The sequence below is a fragment of the Protopterus annectens genome, chromosome 4.part0, assembly GCF_019279795.1.
Source record: "Protopterus annectens isolate FY-2018-M chromosome 4.part0, PAN1.0, whole genome shotgun sequence".
Classification (NCBI taxonomy): Eukaryota; Metazoa; Chordata; order Ceratodontiformes; family Protopteridae; genus Protopterus; species Protopterus annectens.
The window spans coordinates 694,574,934-694,593,825 of record NC_056733.1 but is presented as its reverse complement, the minus strand read 5'-3'; the positions used below and the strand labels follow the sequence as shown (position 1 = coordinate 694,593,825).

Below are 18,892 nucleotides of genomic sequence, written 5' to 3'. Positions count from 1 at the left end.
GACATTAGAAAAGGAGAGGAGGGCTGTGGTGGTACTGTGCCTTGGTCTAAATCCATGCTGGGAGTTGGCCAGAAGATTATGTTGAATAAGGTAGTGTAAGAGTTGTTTATGGATACACGTTTACATAATTTTAGCCAGAGGGGAAAGGATAGCCATCGGTCTATAGTTTGACAGCTCAATGGAGCTGCCTCCTTTGTGGAGTGGTATGACATGATATTTTTCCAGATAGAGGGGATAGAGACTTCAGTTATGGTTCTGTTTATCAAAATAGAGACAGGGAATGCTATGACATCAGCAGTTTTTTGCAGGTAGTCTGCAGGGAGGAGGTCAGCTGAAAGGGTGGTTGGTTTGAGTTTTTTAATTATATAATAAGTGAAGTCAGAACTTTTTGGAAGCTCAAGGAGAGAATGTCACTGGGTTTCGGGGTTTCAGCGTTAGGGCAAGTGGGTTTAAGTTTGCTAGCAAGGGCCTGGATTGTTTCTGTAAATAAACTGTTGAAGGTGTTGGCAATGGACTCTAGCTATATTTGGGTTGGGGTTGAGGGGGTTGGAGTTGTGGATTGCCCTGGGTGGAGGAGTTTGTTAATACCTACCCAGAACTTCTGTGGCTTGTTGTGGTGTTTCTGCTGTAGATGGCAGAAATAGTTTTTTTTTTGTCTAGTAATATGGATTTTTTGTATCATTCCTATATTGTCAACATTTGAGTTGATCTTGTGGGGCTTTAGAGGAGTGCCAGGTGTTCCAGGCATTATTTCTTTGGATGAGCTTTAGTTTGGTTTCTTTAGTGTTTATTTCTTTTAACTTTTGGGTGTGTTAGACACCATATAGTCAGTGATGATGTATCTTTGCATTCATCTATCTACAACCCATTTTCCCCTTTTTGCACATGGGATCAGACTGTCACTTCAAGTTACAGTCATTAAGTGGTCATACCCTGCCGCAGTTGTTCCTCCATATCACACTTTCTTGGACACACTCACTACAGCTAATTTAGAGTGCCCATTCCAATTATTGCACGTCTTTGGAATGAGGGAGGAAACCTGAGTTCCCAGAGAAAATTCACGTGAACAAAGAGGGGACATGTAGACCCCGCACCAAAGGCACCCCAACCGAGAATTGAACTGCAAAACCTCTTGCTGTGAAGCGACACTACCTGCAGCATCACTTTGCAATGATTTTTGTTTAATGATTTATTATTACTTTTATTATTATTATTATTATTATTATTATTATTATTAAAATAATTTTTACTTTGTCAGAAAATCCATGTAAAGAAGATGGTAAAAATGACATTGGATTACCTAGACAATGTATAACACTTATGCTTTTGTGCAGTGTATTTACTGTGCAGTCCAAACTAGAGAGTACAGCACCCTAAGCATGGAAGGTTGAAAAGTGAGACAGAAATGAAAAAATGTGAGTTTACAGTGTGAAGTTTTTCACAGGGGCAGTGAAGATATCTTTGTGATGAACAGTTTACCAAAAATTAGTATTTTACTTAAAAAAGATGTTAGATTTATATCAAGGATGTTTCAAGCATGTTTTAACACTGTGTACATAACTATTGTTTTTTGCTGTTATTCTATTAAATATTGTAAAATAAAAATATTCTATTAAATATTGTAAAATAAAAAGGATTTGCTGATGTCTTTTAGAATGTATTGATTTCTACACAGTCAATCTCACTGCTTCTGGTTTTGACATATTTTTGTTGTCATAGTGGTCATTACAATGTCACAAGCAAGTCTTTTTTTTAGGTTAACAAAGGAAGGAATATTTTCTTACAAGAGGATTAAAAGAATGTACTTCTGTTTCGCACAATACACACTGGAAAGTTGTAAGACCAGACATTGTTTCTAACTTGCAGCAGTTTATGAAGTTTTTATTTACAGAAATTGTATCCATAAGCCTAAATAATGTAACTGCGACTCTATCTGAAAGTACCTCTGCTAAGCAAATCAAGTTAGAGAACAGAAGCAATTCACTTAAAATGCAGCTTTTAACAAGAACAAATATTTTTTTTGTGTGTGCATGTACAGTTTGAGCCTCAGCCAGTTGAACCTTCCCTCCCAACACACATGCACACAAATACCATAAAAACATATAAGAAGTTGTCCTGTAGATGACTTGTGCTTTTGGTGAATTGCTCTGTATTGTAATTAGTAATGGACTATAAATTATCTGTAACTATAGACCTCAACTTAGGTCCCACAATCTGTACTTTCATGGAATAGGTATCTGAGTTAGTTACTTAACCAGACAAAACCTCATGAGCCAGCTGTAAAAACAGTAAAACAGTTACTTGTTTATGTTTCAATTATCGTATGCAAGATTAAATAGAAATGTTTTATTTTTTAAATATTTATCAGCTAACTTAGTGTGTTGATAACAGAGTTGTCTATTTGTGTTTGGGGGGACAGGTACCTCACTTATGTATAACTGTATTTTACCAATCCACAGTCGTAATGTAGACTCCCTACAACACCTCTTACAATATAAAATATGGAGTCAATTTCCAATTTTATCAATTTCCAGTATAAGATATGGAACCAATCATCTCACTCCTTTCCATTTGCGTTCTTTAGGCCACATCACTTTGTCACAGATTCATGTAGCATCTAGCACCTCATTCTTTACACATCCTTGATACAACCTGATCATTTCAGAGAGCAGGGCAAACATGTAATTTCTTTGTTACTTGATGATTATAGGTGACCTAAGTTCTGCAAATTTTACTGCATATGATGCAGGTGGTAAATATGCCTACTAAACTATGGTTTCAGTGTTTACTTCTGGAAAACATCATGAGTGAGTACAGCATGTGCCTCGGGACATACAAGTGCAAGTTAAGGGAGTCTGCTTCTTCCAGAATAAGGGCTTAGGTAAATACTAGGCAAGCTGCCTTTGTAAGCCATTTTAAACCTAGCTAATTTCCCTTCCAAAGGTGAGAATCAAACCCTGTACCTTATGTTTGTGAAGTAAACACCTTAACCATTATGCCAACCACAATTAAAAACAGCTGTCTGAAGTGGGATTTGAACCTATGCCTCCATCTGAAAACCAGAATACCAATCAGCCATGGAAAGAGTTTAATCCTTGAGTCTGACATCTTAGATCACTTGGCCATTATGGCATGGAGAGCATTTTATGCTGCCCTATCTCTTCATTTAGTGTTGCATTGCTATTGCCTGCACTACTGACTAATATCCACCAGATAACAGTAACAAAGTGACTTATAGCTCTACTTCCCTAATGTGGAGTGAATGGCCTCTGCTTCACGTCCATGAATTTCTTCCTGAACTGAAATTATTACTTTCAGAAGAACCTTAACTCACCTTTATGGAGTTTATACGTTTATGTATATAACATTAATTAGTATCTTTAGTGAAACTGAGCAAAAGCTGCCTTATAGAACATTTTTTACATAAGCCAGAGCTGTGTCCTTTCAAAATGAAACAAAAAAGTCTAAAGCTGAATTTCAAGGAATATTCTGATGAAGGTAACCCAGCTCATTGTAGTTGCTGTTTCAGCAGACACAGTCTTGGCTTGCTGCTGAAACATAAAGTCAAAGGGTACCTTTATAGCTCCCTCATAATTTTATCGTCCAGACTTGCACACAAATTGCTTATCACCACACCACTATGTTGGCAGATATGTTGACATTTAAACACGTTGTTGACATTTTTAGCATGTTTACATGCAGGAATGGTTTAGTAAAAGTTGAGTGAAGGCTTAAAAAATGCATTCTTCATAACTTCTTGCAATACAATACAATGCAAGCATGGGTTTGTGCCCTTTTAGCTTGTCTATAAATGTAGCAGTGGGTTCCAAAATGCTGTCCAAAGCAGTTTTAAAGGTCACAACACTTTACTAATGTTAACACTTTGAACAGGGTGTTCTGTTCATCAACCATCCTTTCTGTAACCATTTTAATAGTTCTGTTATTTTTATGTACGTATCATGTTAAATGAATCACATTGCACACTTTTCCCCAGTCTAGGACATTCCCATAAAAAGGGGTCCATAAAATGGTTTAAACACTGTATTAGGTCCCTTTTTGTTGTCAGTATTTAGAGAAAACAGGTCACACTTTTTTTAATCTTTCTTCATGCCACAGTATATCTTGTCCATTTACTAATTTGGTAAATCTGCATTGTGTTTCTCTAATTTTAGTTATTTTATTTATTTTTATTTATTTTAGTTTGTTTACCAGGGTAGTGCACTGATCACTATAGACCATTTGCAGGCACAGCCTGGGTTTTTATTACTAATGTTATATAAATTGTCAATTAAAAATTCCCAGATTCTAAGAATTTCCCTATGCCTTCAGTAATTTTAGTTCTTTCAGTAATGAACTGGCCAACGTAGCAGTAAAAACTTTGTTTCCTCTAAGATGGCCATATCTTTAAAGAATGTAATGCTTTTTATTACCCTTCCTTTAATATTATATTTGCTACCGTGTTTTCTTTTTCTTTTTTTTGCTTAACAAAATGCATGTGTTTGCTCTTATCAATATTTATCACCATGTAATTTTCTTCTGTCCATTTGCCAAGTGCAAGCAATTTCGCAAACATGCCATCTTTCCAGCTTTTACTATATATCTGTCTAACTTTAAGTCATCAGTATAGAAGCAGTAAAATATGTCTGGAGGTACCTGGATATCAAACATATAAATGCTAAGGAGGTATGACTCTAAGACAGACCCCTGAGGTATGCCTCATCCGTAGTCCTTTGACTACCCTAAACAGTCTCCTAATGCTTATTACTAAGCCATTGACCAATCCAGCCCACCAGGTTTGTAGAAAGACCCATTTTATGTAATTTCCAGAAGCCTGTGATCTACTGTGTCAAGTGCTGAACTAAATTGAGTATATACTACATCTGCCATAATGTTGGTTTCAGTAGCTGCTATAATGTTCTACAAGAATTGGTCACAAGCTGTTACATAGCATTATTTAACATATGCATGTCAATAGAGCTTTTTAACAAACCTTTCTTTCCTCGGTTGTTTGGATCCTCAGGGGCCTTCTTTCCCTTAAAGACTGCTTTGACAAGAGTTGCTTTCCAGTCTTCTGGTACTATATTTCTTTTAAAACAAGTGTTGAGGAGTAATGTTAATGCGTGGACTAGTACATTTCTAAGTGTTTTATTCTTTATTAGCTTTCCCATCTATTCCTACTACCTTGTTATGATCAGGTTTTGACATTAAAGTAGTAACCACAAAAGTATCTGTGTCATTAGTGTATTTCCTTCATTACCAACAAAATTGATATTTGCTAGGCTAGTATTATTATTACAGTGTAGCTTAAAGAATGATCATTGAATATATTAATTTGTTACCATTACCTGTTTCAAAGCAGTAGTAGACAACAGCTCACACACCTTCTGAGTGCATTTAAAAATGTCTGATTTATAGCACTTTATATTGTTTATCAATCTCTCTTCATAAATCTGTGTGTCCTTTTTCATACTCTGCTTAATCCTTCTGCCCAAGTTGTTTATTTGTTTTTAGTAATCTCTTGCCACCTGCTCTCCATTTCTTAAACTTCTTGTTTCTTGTCTTGATTAGTATTTTTTCTACTACTAATCCATATGATTTAAACTGCTTTATTCCAACTTTGCTTGAGTGTGCGTGTCTTTTAAATAATGCAAACCATTATTGTAGTCTGTCAATGTTATTAGTTTCACAGTGTTTTCTTTATATTTGACTAACACTGGTGAGTGAAACATTGTTATTACAGCTAAATGGTCAAATTCTACCAAAGGAAGTGTTCAACAATCTTCAGCTTTAAAGTGTTCATGTATATTTAGATAATTTCCATTTTCAGTGGAGCCCGGGAGAAAAAGCTCCAGATTTAAAAAAATGTCTGAGACTGAGACAGTACTATCTACGTATTGAGAAAGGCATTAATTGTTTACAGTACAATATTTTAAAATGTATATACATAATTATAAAAGACAAAGTTTGTATATATATATATATATATTTTTTTTTTTTTTTTTTTTTTTTTTTTTTATATATACATATAGTATTTAATATGCTGCTTTTTTTTGGTCTAGACTCTAATTTGCCAAGGTGGTTTGTTTTCTTTCAAGAAAGAAGAAAACATTTTGCTTATTTTTATAGTATTATCTGCATTGACCCATGGTTTGCCAGGGAGATGTAAATCTCCATCCATTATCCCACATTGTACAGGCATTGAAAAGATATAATTTATTATTAACTCATCTAATTCATTTACTTTGGATTTTGGTGGTCCATAAATTCCTATTATTCCTTAATGTTAGACCTTCTTTCAAAACAAAAGTTTTGTTTTTCAAACTGGGAACATTTACCAAAGCTTCATGCCGTATCCAACTGCATGCATTGCTGACTGGTGCTGGCATGATGAAAAAAAAAACACATCTTCCACTAAATATTAAGTAACTCATTTGCTAAGATTATCTTTCCTGTCTCTGATAGGTATGTTCCATCTTTGACAAACAAGTGTGAGCCCACGATAAATCGAAAGACAAGTGAAAACCTTTTACGTGTACTGTCTTCTTGAAATAAGCACTAACTCAATCTGTTGTATCTGACTTTGTAATGTTTCTTAGGTTCATAGGTTCATAGATTAGTACTAGGCTAACTGCCCTTGTGAGACATTTTAAGCCTAGCCACTTATCCCTTGTGAGACTCAAACCCTGCACCTCGTGTGTGTGTAAGGCAAACACCTTAACCATTAGGCTACCCTCTAAACCAAGTAATTTCAGGAAAAAATGGTGTAAAAGCTTTTTTTTCCATAAATAAAAGCTATTGATTCTGTAATTTCCTTTGATACTGAGTGTGGATCATTCAAACTAATGTTATTTTCTCATGTGTACCAAGTTTTTGTCATAGGTCTCTTTAAATATTTTAAGTTTGTACAAGACCACGTGTTCCTTATTATTCAAAACATATGTTCTTTAATTCCAGTAAATGAAAATCGATATGAAGGCTCTTGGAAGAATGGAAAGAAACATGGACATGGTAAATTTTTCTATTTGGACAGAGGACAGTTGTATGAAGGTGTATGGGTTGAAGATATTCCAAAATGCGGAACTATAACTGATTTTGGTCGTGAAGGAGCTCCTGCTCCTACTGTTTATCCAATTCCAAAGGTCTGAATTTTATTTTCTGTTTTATGAATTAATTTGCATGTATTTATGTTTCTTGTTTGTTTTAACTGTGGCAGATGGGTTGTCTACTAGTTAGGGGATGTTTTTAAAGATATGAGAAGAAAAACTGTACAGATGTAAATTAGTGCAATGCAGTGTTGAGTGTTAATACAGACATGTAAAATAGAATGACATGTAAAATAGGATGACTTTCCATGATGTATGTGCAAGGGAGGCCCCTTAAAGTAAATATTTTTTTCAAACATCACTCTTGTTTTGTACATGAAACAAGAGACAAGCTTATACAAATGTCACATATGGCTGACTGTATAATGCATTCAAAAGTTATAGTCAGGAGACATTTAAATAAAAGTCATTCTATTTATAAGCAATAAATGATAATAACTGCTGCCATACTGATAATACCTACATTTATGGCTATCTGACTTCTCTGTGATGCTTGGCTTTAGCAGCATTACTTTATAGAAAAGCTATAATGCACTGGTTGAAAAGGACTATCAACATATACAGAAAGTGTAAGGTAGATGATCATAACTCTCAACCTTACTGAATTCCTCGGTATTTACCAGTTTTGAGATCAAAATAACGGGGTGCCAAGAATCCCAAGCGTCCCCTTCAATTTCCGATTTTTTTTCTTTTCTTTTTTTTTTTTTTTTTTTTGTGTTAATTTTTTTAAAAGTTTACAGTTGTGGCTGATGTCCCCATGCATCAGCTTCCTGAGGCAGACTGCAGCCTATTGGACTCGGTCAAACAACTCCGTTAGGACTCGGAAATAGCATATCAGCTTTATTTAGGCAGTAACCTGTCAGCATACATCTCAGTTTCTTAGCTCATTAATCAAATTGCTCTTGTAGGTTATTGTGTAGTGTAATAGCTCCTTCCCCTCATGCTGCCCACTGCCCAGCTAACCATGCTTATACAGGTGCTGGCAACAGAGGCAATTGTTTATATTCAGACACATCTGGTTGTGTAGTGGCAAGCCACTGCCCCCACTATTAAGTGGGCCAACTTTATACCATCAGAGTCAGACCTATTTTTCAGTTGTTCTTTGGAAAATAGACAACATAACGTACATATCCCTGTCCTAATATAAACAATTGCCGCAATATCAATGAAACATGCCCACAATGCTTATCAACTTAACTGTAGTACACATTACTAAAGTGGAAATAGACCAAAATTTATGTTTCAGTTTCTACAGATTAATGTACAGCTATAAATAATGCTTGTGCATCCATAATAATAAAGCATTCATATAAAAACAACAAAACCATGAAGTATCCGTCAAATAAAGCATCATTTTAACATTAAAATTTTATTAGAGAGACAGAGAAAACAAAACTGGACAGCTTTACATCAGTCAAGGATCAAGAATTGGGAATGTCTGATGTATCTCTTAACATCATAAGGTGAAGCACAGAGGAGCAACACCGCAATTACTTTGAAGGCAGAAGCATTAGCTGACAGGTCTGAAAGGTCACTATCATACCTCTCAACTGCCTAGATTTTTGCAGAATGTTCAGATTTTTTGCTCATACTTTTGTTCCGTTTCTCTTAAAAGTTGTGTTTTTTTGGCAAATTAATGTGGATTGATGTTGCTAAATAATGCCATACATTTGCTTCAGACTTTATTTCCTTCAGAAAATGCATGATAACACAAGGCTTGTTATTCTAGCATTCTTCCAAGAGCAATATTTAAAGCTGTCCCTGTTTTGGGTCCTTTGTTCCCTCGTTATTATAGGCTTTGTCCAGATTAGTTGCACCTTAAGATTGAGAGGTATGTCTATAATTGTAATCCGATAGAAATAATTAGTTTTTATTTTACACTGTAATCAATGCAGTTGTCACATCAATTACAGATGTAAAGCCGATCCAAAACCTTCAGTCATCTCACCCCACAGATAGCCTAACTCCAGCAGTGTGGATCCCACTGAATGTACAACTGCTAGTGCTAGCTGTACCAGGGAGAAGTAGACGGTAGGTGTACGCTTGCTCAGAAATCAGCCGACACTGCTGTGCTATCTTAGTTATGCCTCCAGCTGTCTCCATGTCACAAAGGAAGAGTTTGTCTTGGCAGTTTCTGTGGGCATCGGTTTTTTAAACACCTGGGGGTTGAAAGGTAGAATATGGTTATTGCACATTACATTTTCTAACTTTTCAGCAGTATGGAGAGTCCAACAGTCTGCCCAGCGAGCCCGCCCACCCATGTCCGCAGGATCCAAGATGAGAAAATTTGCTTTCTTCAACGGCTAGACCTCCTCCATGTAAGTGAAAAAGAATTTAAAAAAAGCACACATATATATGCATATAACTGCAGCAAAGGCATTGGAAATAATTCTACAATCTGCTGCAGCCTGCCTTTTATTGTTAATGTTAAAAATAGATTAGTGGCTCTTTCTTTTGATGTGATGTAATGTAATGTGAATGTGATCAAAGACAGTAACAGTAGCTGCTAGCCTGCTCTAAGCTGGTACTGGACTGTTTTAACGTGTAATTGACTCGGACTTTCAGAGAACAAATAAATGTATTGTCCTTAAAACATAGATTTGGATAAAAAAAAATTTCGGTAGTTTTTTTGAAGGTAAGCAGTTCCAGTTGTGTAAAAATTATGGTTCCGTTAATATGTTTAGATTTCAAACAATAAAAATAATTGTATTTTATTTCCTGATGGAGGAGCAACCCCACTGGGGAAGAGCAGACTTCTGTGCTAACAGAAAAAAGAATAAGGAATTCTGTAACCTGTGCTCTAATTTCTAAAACATGCTTTTTTGGTGAGAAAATAGAAGCTACTTTTGCAACAAGTGAGTTTCTAGTGAAGCATTTTGGCAGATTCTTATTGAGGATGGAAATCAGAAAATAGTGACAGGCATTTGTGTTTCAGACTTCATACCCTTCAGAAAATTCATACTAATGAAATACCTGTTATTTTGTCAACTTCCTAAGTTTGTAAGAGAAGTATTTAAAAATTGTCCCTATTTTTGGACCTTGCCCCCCCCCCCCCCCCCCCATTATTTATGGCATTGGCCAGATTTCTTGCTGTAAGAGGGTGAGAGATATGCACAAGGTGGGGTCTGGCAAAGAAAACCAGACTGATTTATGACAGTGTTGTGCTTGTGTACTAGTAGGATGTACAATTTGTGTTGCACCTACCCTGCTCTATGGTTTCACAACACAAGTCATTTGTTGCCCCTGAAATGAGAGTGAAACTGTAAATACTGTTAAAACATAATCAAGTCTTTGACATTTTTACACATTTAATTGGACAAAAATAGAAATAAATACTTTTTCCATACTCCTGGTGTTAAGCTGATAGACAAAAACAGGTAGTTTTTGAAACAAAACTCAGCAAATTCAGTAATGCAGTATAGAATATTCATAGGTTAGTAGAAATTTAATTACTTTAGAGAGAAGTAGAGAAATTAAATTAGTCCATAGGAGATTAAATAGATGCACACTAGTGGTCAGAAGAACATATGCTACAAGAGTTGGGTATATAGAATGCTTCTGAGCTGGATTAATGAGGTCCGCAACAGGTGAGGCAAGCTGAAATAGTAAGTAGGAGGAAAAGACGGAGCAAATAAGAGGATGACAGACAAGAAAACAGGAAGGAGATGGAATAAGTGAGATAGCTAGGAGGGTGTGTATTACTCCAGTTCAGCATTTCAAAACTGGAGACTCAGGCATGTTTCTAGAGAGGTTCAGTCCTGTCCAAAAATATTGTGTACTTAAAATGATAACTATCTGATATCAGGTTTACTTGAAATCAAGACACCTTCAGATGGATGTTAAATAAAATGCACAATCCATTTAATATTATTTAATATTAATAGCAAAGCAATAGCGTACATTGTCTATTTCATTTGAGTATGTGCTTGGGGGCGGTCTACTTTTGTAAAGTACAAAATATCTGATGTTGCAAATCTTTATTCATTCCTTACTGTTAGGACTGTGGTTCCATCCTCGGAACCGACACGGCTGTTACCAAGCTCACACCAGCCAAAAACTCAATGCTAAGACCAACCCACAATGCCCCTCTCATAGTCTCTTCAGATCTCGTTTGCCGCTTTCCTCGTCAGATGTGCCAAGCCTTCCCTCACAGCTAAGTGTAGCATTTTTTTTGTGATTATCTGTATCATTACCTTCTTTTAGTCAGTTTTCCGTAAATATCATCTTTTCATCTGTAAATTCATATACCGTTTTCTAAATCCTACGCTCTACCTTTGGTAGTTTCTTTTATACCATTGTTGGTAGTGTCCCTCTCCCCTACCTTTGGTAAGCCCTTTCCTACCACCTTGTGGTATTTCTAAGTACCATTGTTGGTACGCCTCACTTTCTACCTGTTTAAAAAAAAAAATAAACTCTCTCTCTAACCTTGCTGTTGTTGTTTTTTAGTTGGTTAACTTGTAGTTTAGGACTATTGTGTGTTTTTTCATGATGTCTGATAAAGTAAAACTAGGATTTAAACAATGCAATAAGTGCGGGCGTAAGATGCCCAACTCAGACCGTCACGCCCATTGCATTTAATGTTTGAGCGTTGACCACATAAATGCATCTTGTGATATTTGTTCCAGCTTCAGCAACCGTATGTTGGCTGAGCATAAGAACAAGTTGATTCTGAAGGGTATGATGAAAAACCCTTCTCGGAGGCTCTTTCTGGGACGGAGGTCTCTCCACCTCCTAAGTAAAGAGAAACATAAAGAGAAAAAGAGTCACTGAGTTCCGACATCTCCATCCTCCTTGGAACTGAGTCGACACCGGGCTTCTCCCACACCTTCAGCGCAGACAACTTTGGCACCAGGCTCTATGTCTCCTCCCTCGGTGCCGTCCTTAATTCTGACTCCAACCACTGTACCAGCTTTGGCACCATCCTCCTCGGTGCCAGCCTTTATTTTTGACACAGGCTCCGACTACTGTTCCTGCATCAGCACCATCCCCGGCCATAGTACCGATGTCTTATACGGCTCCACTGACACTGACCCCATCGGTTCTGAAGGTCGAACACCTTCCCAGAACCAGATATTTTCCCACTTATGACTCCTTTTTGGGACACCCGTTTAGTCCATTTCTTGAGAGACCTGAATCTCCTTCAGCAGCTTCCTTCAGATCCCCCAGGAGTCTTTCAGAACAAGATGTAGTGAGGGTTGTGGACCAGCTTTTGACAGCTGTGCAAGAGGAAGCACCTTGATTCCCCTGAATCAGTGATTGGGAGGGTGGCCTAATGGTTAAGGTGTTTGCCTTACAAACACAAGGTACAGGGTTTGAGTCTCACAAGAGATAATTGGCTAGGCTTAAAATGGCTCACAAGGGCAATTAGCCTAGTACTAATCTATGAACCTATGAACCTATAGAGGATTACCCATCCCTGCTAGGTCTTCCTTCCCTCTTGGAATGGAAGATTTCATGGCATATTCACATGTATATCCTCCTCCAGCCTCCTCCCAGGCCCTGGACACTTCAGTACCTATGGCCACTCCGGTGCATTCTGTCTCTGCTCCGGCGGAGGCTCCCCTGTCGACACTGATTACTCTTGACACCATGGCTCCGTTGGAACTGGCGCACTCTTGGAGCAGTGATTGGGCTGTCAGCATCGTGGCTTATAGTTTGGTGCCTATTTTTTCGCTGGCACCATCTACAGCCATGGCTCCCCTGGCAGCTACCGGTCCTCTTGGAAGCTCCTCACCTGGAGGCAGGTTCCTCAGGTTGGGGTGTGACCCCGATTCTGAGGTTGTCCTTCTCGGTTCCAGGCTCACATCCCTCCTTGGGCGGGCCTGCTTTCCAGGTGATGGAGAGGGTCCTTGCCTCAACAAGCTCACAGTTGACAACACTGGCTTCAACACCAGAACCCCCCTCTAGCATACAGCTGTCCCAACCCACTACTCTGGGATCCCGAGCATGAGAGCTGCCTCAAAAGATCCCACTGGGGAGCCACCCCGGAAGAAACTGTGCAAGAGGAAGCACCTTGATTCCCCTGTGGAATCCATCACTGAGGACAGCAATTGCGATGAGGGAGAGGGGGTCCCCATGGTCTCCCTCAGAAGATGTCTCATTTGGAGACATTCTTGAGATCCTCAAGCACAGGGGAGACTGGAAGCTCTCCAACCCTTCTTCGGAGGAATCAGTATTCTTGCTGGGTGACCCCACCTGCGGATGAGCTTGTTAAACTGATTGTGCAGCATGCCTGGAAGGCCCCAGACAACATAGAACCTGTCCCCCGGAGGCCAGACAAATTTTATCCACCCCTGAAGAACAGCCCAATTGGTCCAAGCAGCTGGTAGTTGATTCCATGGTCATGGTGGCGGCCACCAAAAGGGAACTGGCGGAAGATAGCTAGACAAAATTTTATCCACCCCTGAAGACCAGCCCAATTGGTCCAAGCAGCTGGTAGTTGATTCCATGGTCATGGCGGCGGCCACCAAGAGGGAACTGGCAGAAGATAGCTCCACTGTTCATCTTCTGAACAGGGAGTCTCAGGCTATGGACAGATTGGGGAAGCGGGCCTATGCTTCAGCAACCTTTGCCATTTGATCGCTGAAATATCTGGCACACTTTACTTCCCTCCAAAGAGACCTAATCTCAGAAATGTCTGCCTCTTTGGTGGGGGTACTGCCTGATGAGGTGTGTGACACTGTTGTCTCTCAGCTGGCTACCCTGGAATCTATCTTGAACTCCTCAATGTGCTTGATCTCTCACACCACTGAGGGGGCAGCTCAAGCAGCTGCATCAGGCATCGTCATGAGACAGCATGCCTGGATGCATTTGAGTGATTTCGCGGACCCCGTTAAATCTTTCTTTGTCAATGCGCCTGTTTGACAAATCTTATATTTTTGGTCCCAAAGTAAGAGACACATTATCATGTAGTAAGAAGGATGGAAAGACCTTGTCTGCTGTGGGCATACATTTTTCCACCCACCCCCCAGAGATCCTATTCCAGGAATCAGAGGGGAGGAAAATTGTGGTTCAAGAAGTTCCAAGGATCTTTTCATGACACTCGTGATGAGCAATCCCCCCGGGGCACAGGGGGCAACTCATCCGGAAGATGCTCCTTTTGGGGCAGAGGGGGTCTGCGCAACCTGGGCACTAGAGATTCCTTCTCTGGCCAATGCTACCAGCACTCCTGAATAACTGCCCAATTGCTTTCTTCTGAAAGCAGTCGGGGGTTGATTTTCCCTGCACCTACAGGCCTGGCAACTCATAATGGATGCATGGGTGCAGAGAATAATATCCAGAGGCTATCATATCCCATTTGATCTTACTCCCAGACTCGTAAAACAAATGCCCGATGTTCCACCCAATCAGAGGGAGGCAGCAGCCTAAGAAATCAAAAAGTTGCTAAGAAAAAGAGTCATCCAGCCAGTCCCACCAGACCAGAGTGGATCTGGGTTTCACTCAAGGTTCTTTTTAGTGCCAAAAAAGACAGGGGACTGGAGACCAATCCTGGATCTCAGCTTACTAAACAAATTCATAAAACCTCAAAAATTCCAGATGATCACGGTACAGTCCATCCCCCCCCTTTCTGGGAAAGGACCACTGGATGTGCTCTATAGACCTCCAGGACGTGTATTACCACATAAAGATGGACAATTGCTCCCGGAGATTTCTCCACTTCTGGTTGGGAGCCAACCACTATCAGTTCAGGGTACTGCCCTTTGGTCTCTCGACAGCCCCCAGAGTGTTCACCAAATGTATGGCAGTCATAGTAGCTCATCTCCAACTACAAGGATTCCAGGTGTTTCCATATTTAGACGATTGGCACATTACCACCACAACCAGGAATCTTCTAATTCTCAGTCTCTCTTACACTCAAGCCCTTGCTCTTTACTTGGGTATCACGATTAACATGGACAAGTCACAAATGTCTCCAACAAGAGCACTGGAATTCATTGGAGGGATCTTCAACACCTCGTCCTGCCAAGCTTCCCTTCCTCCTCACAGGCTCTCAAAAATAAGAAGCCAGATTCAAGTCATCCTTCCACAGACATTTGTACCAGCATGCCTTGTACTACAGCTGTTAAGATCTATGGCAGCAACCATTACCTTAGTTCCACTGGCGATGTTGCACATGAGACTAGTACAGTGGCTCCTTTCTTCACAGTGGTCGATTTTAACCCACCCACTCTACCACATGATACGCCTTACAAACCTTTGCAAGAAAGAAATGCTTTGGTGGATGAAGCCAGAATCAAATCTTTGGTGCCGACCATTCTGCCTTCCCCAGCCCAGGGCCACTGTGACCACGGATGCTTCCCTGTTAAGGTGAGGGGGGCATTTCCAGGGAAAGACACTCCAAGGCACCTGTTCCCCCATAGAGGCCAATTTGCACATAAATGTCCTGGAATTAAGGGCAGTTCTCTTAGAGTTGCAAGCGTTCCACACATCCCTTCCCTCAGGGAGCATTGCAATTCAATCGGACGACATGTCAGTCGTCTGGTACATCAGCAAACAAGGCAGAACCAGGTTTTACCCCCTGTGTCGGGAGGCCATGAAAATTTGGCACTGGGTGACGGCTTCCAACCGCTTTGTTATAGCAATGCACATTCCCAGGAGTTCCAGTTTTATTGCAGACAATCTGAGCAAGAACATTTTGATGCCTCACTAGTGGTCCCTCAGTCCTACCACAATGGATCAGATCTTCCACCATTGGGGCAGGCCTTGCTGCAACCTGTTTGCTTCTCCCCTAAACAACAAATGCAGAAGCTACTTTGCCCTGATTCCCCCCCAGGGGGAGTCACCGAGGGATGCTGTGACACACTATTGCCCCCTGGGTCTACTGTATGCCTTTCCCCCATTTCTTCTCCTCCTGAAATTACTCCAGAAAGCTCAAAGGTTGAGAAGCAGAGTGATCCTCATTGCTTCTTATTGGCCCTGTCAAGTCTGGTTCTCTTTCCTATGGCCTCATCTGATTCACAGCCCGTGGATCCTGGATCAATTCCAATGTCTGTTGTCTCATCCTCAGGGACTGAGTCACCCCAATCTCCACAGTCTCAAGCTCACAGCTTGGTTTCTCCACTTCCAATGATTGCCAGGCTACCTGATATTTCATCTCCTGTTCGCGGTATTCTTCTGGCTTCTCACAAACCTGCCACCAGGAAAATTTATTCTAGTAAGTGGGCTAGGTTCTCTAGATGGGCCAAAGAACATAACTTAGACCCATTTTCCATGCCTATTCAGAAGATCCTACAATACCTGACTACCCTATTGCATGCAGGAGCTTCAGCATCGACAATTACTGTGTATTTAGTGGTTATTGCAAATTTTTACAATGGAATTGACAATTCTTCTGTTATGTCACACTGACTGTGCAAAACCTTCATGAAAGGAATATTACATGTTAAACCTCCTGTTAAGCTTCCTATAGAGCCTTGGGGCTTGACATTGGTGCTTCAGTCATTAACAAGTTCACCTTTTGAGCCTTCTAACTCATGTGATATAAATTTTTTGTCTTGGAAGACTTTACTTCTAGTAGACCTTAACTCAGTGAGAAGAGTATCTGAGTTGCAGGCCTTGAGTGTCAAGAGACCTTACTTGATTTTTCATAGGGAAAGAGTGTCCCTACGTACTGACCCCTCCTTTTAGCCCAAGGTCATTTCTGGGTTTTCCATTAATCAATCTATTCACCTACCGGTTTTCTTCCCTCATCATTCAAATAGAGGAGAATACCTTTTGCATGCCCTTGATGTTCATAGGCAACTTCGTTTCTACTTGGAGAAAACAAAATCTTTCAGAAAAACAGATCAATTGTTTGTTGCCTTTGCAGGACCCAGATTTGGTAAGCCTGTCTACAAAATGACTTTATCTTCTCGGCTCAAAAATGCCATTACTTTCATTTACCATCAGAACAAAGTGTCTTCACCTTCCAGAATAAAGGCTCACTCTACTAGATCGATGGTACTTCTGTGGCTTTTCATTCCAGAGCCTCTATGGATGATATCTGTGCAGCAGCCACTTGGGCAAGACCTCATACCTTTATCACTCATTACAAATTGGATTTGGCCTCCAGGGCATGAAAATCTTTTGGTTCTATGGTGCTCAGGAATGTCCTTCCTTAGGGCCACCCAAGACTCAAGTAGCTGGGGACTCAGTTCTAACAGTAAGGAATGAATAAAGATTTACAACATCAGATAAAGAGGTTATGTCTTACCATAATGTTCCATCTGTGTTGTAGATCTTTATTCATTCATTACTTCCCGCCCTCCTTCCCCCTGCCTGGACTCCTGGTGGACTTTAGGATTTCTTTGTCAGTTAAGGTATTTGCTCCGACAGAGCTTCCTACTGTCTCTCTTATTACTTCTATACTATAGTGGTGGGCAAACTCAATCTGAAAAGACTATGAAAGCGGCATTGTGGGTAGGTCTTAGCTGAGAGTTTTTGGCTGGCTCGAACTTGGTAACAGAGCCAAAGTCCTAACAGTAATGAATGAATAAAGATCTACAACACAGATGGAACGTTATGGTAAGACATAACTTCTTTTTTTTTTGTATAGACAGACCCAAAAGTCCATTTCTGATAAGAAACGCTCATAAGATTTTCTGATGTTTGAGGTCCACAGTGACAGGAGCTAAGAACATACACTGCAGATGATTTTTTTTTATTACACAAGTTCAGAGTTTGATACAAGTTCACATGTTAATATAAATAAAACACTATTGTTCTGGTTATATGTGTTTAATATTTTGTCTGTTCTTCATTTTGCGATTAAATTTTGGTATCCCACAATACCATTGAAGTGGGTGGGTTACATAATTATGCATGCAACTTTTATGTTAATCAACGTACTTTTCATGGGCCTTTGTCCAGATTTTTGATGTTTCCAGGTTGAGAGGTATGTAGATGATGGAAAAGAAAAGGACAGAAAGCTCTGCACTGCTGCTTTTCATCTTTAACTAGAATCACAACAGTTATGTTTTGCCAGTTTTCTAATTCAGCAAAATGTAATTTAACAATAACAGCAAAATGTAATTTAACAATAACACAAAGCACACCTTTAAACATTTTAGGGGCAAGCCTCCATCTCCCATGTGGAGGACTTCACCACATCCCCTTTACTTAGATAGAGTAACAACATGTTTGCACAACAGTGTGGAAAAGGGAAAACCCCTAGTAACACAGTACTGCAGTCCCACACAAACTAAATGTTCACTGCAAGTACTAGAGGTCTATGACATACTGATGTTAATAACATAATGTGATCAAAAGACAGTCACTTAAAATGATTTGTCACTATTCTTACCTTCATGGTTGTTTTATTGTTGTAATGCCGCCTCCTGTGGTTTTGACATAATTATTTCATGGTTTGCGACAATTTTCCCTTTGTTCTGCTATTTTTCATTTTGTAGTACTCCACCTCCATGTAATTCTTTGTGGAATTACCTCTGACCTTTGTAAAGAATTCCACTAAGACTGTCAAGTCAGTGCCTGAAAATGATTCTGAGGATTGGATTGTTTTTTTCTAGTGATAGCTGTGATGTCCACATTTTTGATTTAACTTCTGATGTTGTAGTTCTCAATCCTGGCAATGATGACCCTTATTTGAGTTCAACAGGAAGTTTAAATGACAGAAATGTTGATGTTGATGAGGCTGTGTGGCATCCTCCATACCATAGAGAAAAGGCATTTGGAAAATGAATAGCATGGGTTCTGCTAGGTTATAATGAATTTCTTTTTCTGCTGATTACTTTATGAAATATAAATATTTTTAAACTTACGAATGCATTACTTTCAATTTACAATCACACTAT

General features: G+C 39.5%; 1 protein-coding gene across 2 annotated transcripts in view; it reads left to right on the top strand.

Annotated features, from left to right (window-relative positions):
• The window catches only part of MORN3 (MORN repeat containing 3), an 814,260-nt gene that overhangs the window by 425,731 nt on the left and 369,637 nt on the right, over positions 1–18,892 (top strand). For both annotated transcript variants that reach the window (XM_044068660.1, XM_044068661.1), the window contains exon 5: positions 6,955–7,139. In XM_044068660.1, the coding sequence (XP_043924595.1) occupies positions 6,955–7,139 (185 nt within the window). The remainder of the gene's footprint in view (positions 1–6,954; positions 7,140–18,892) is intronic.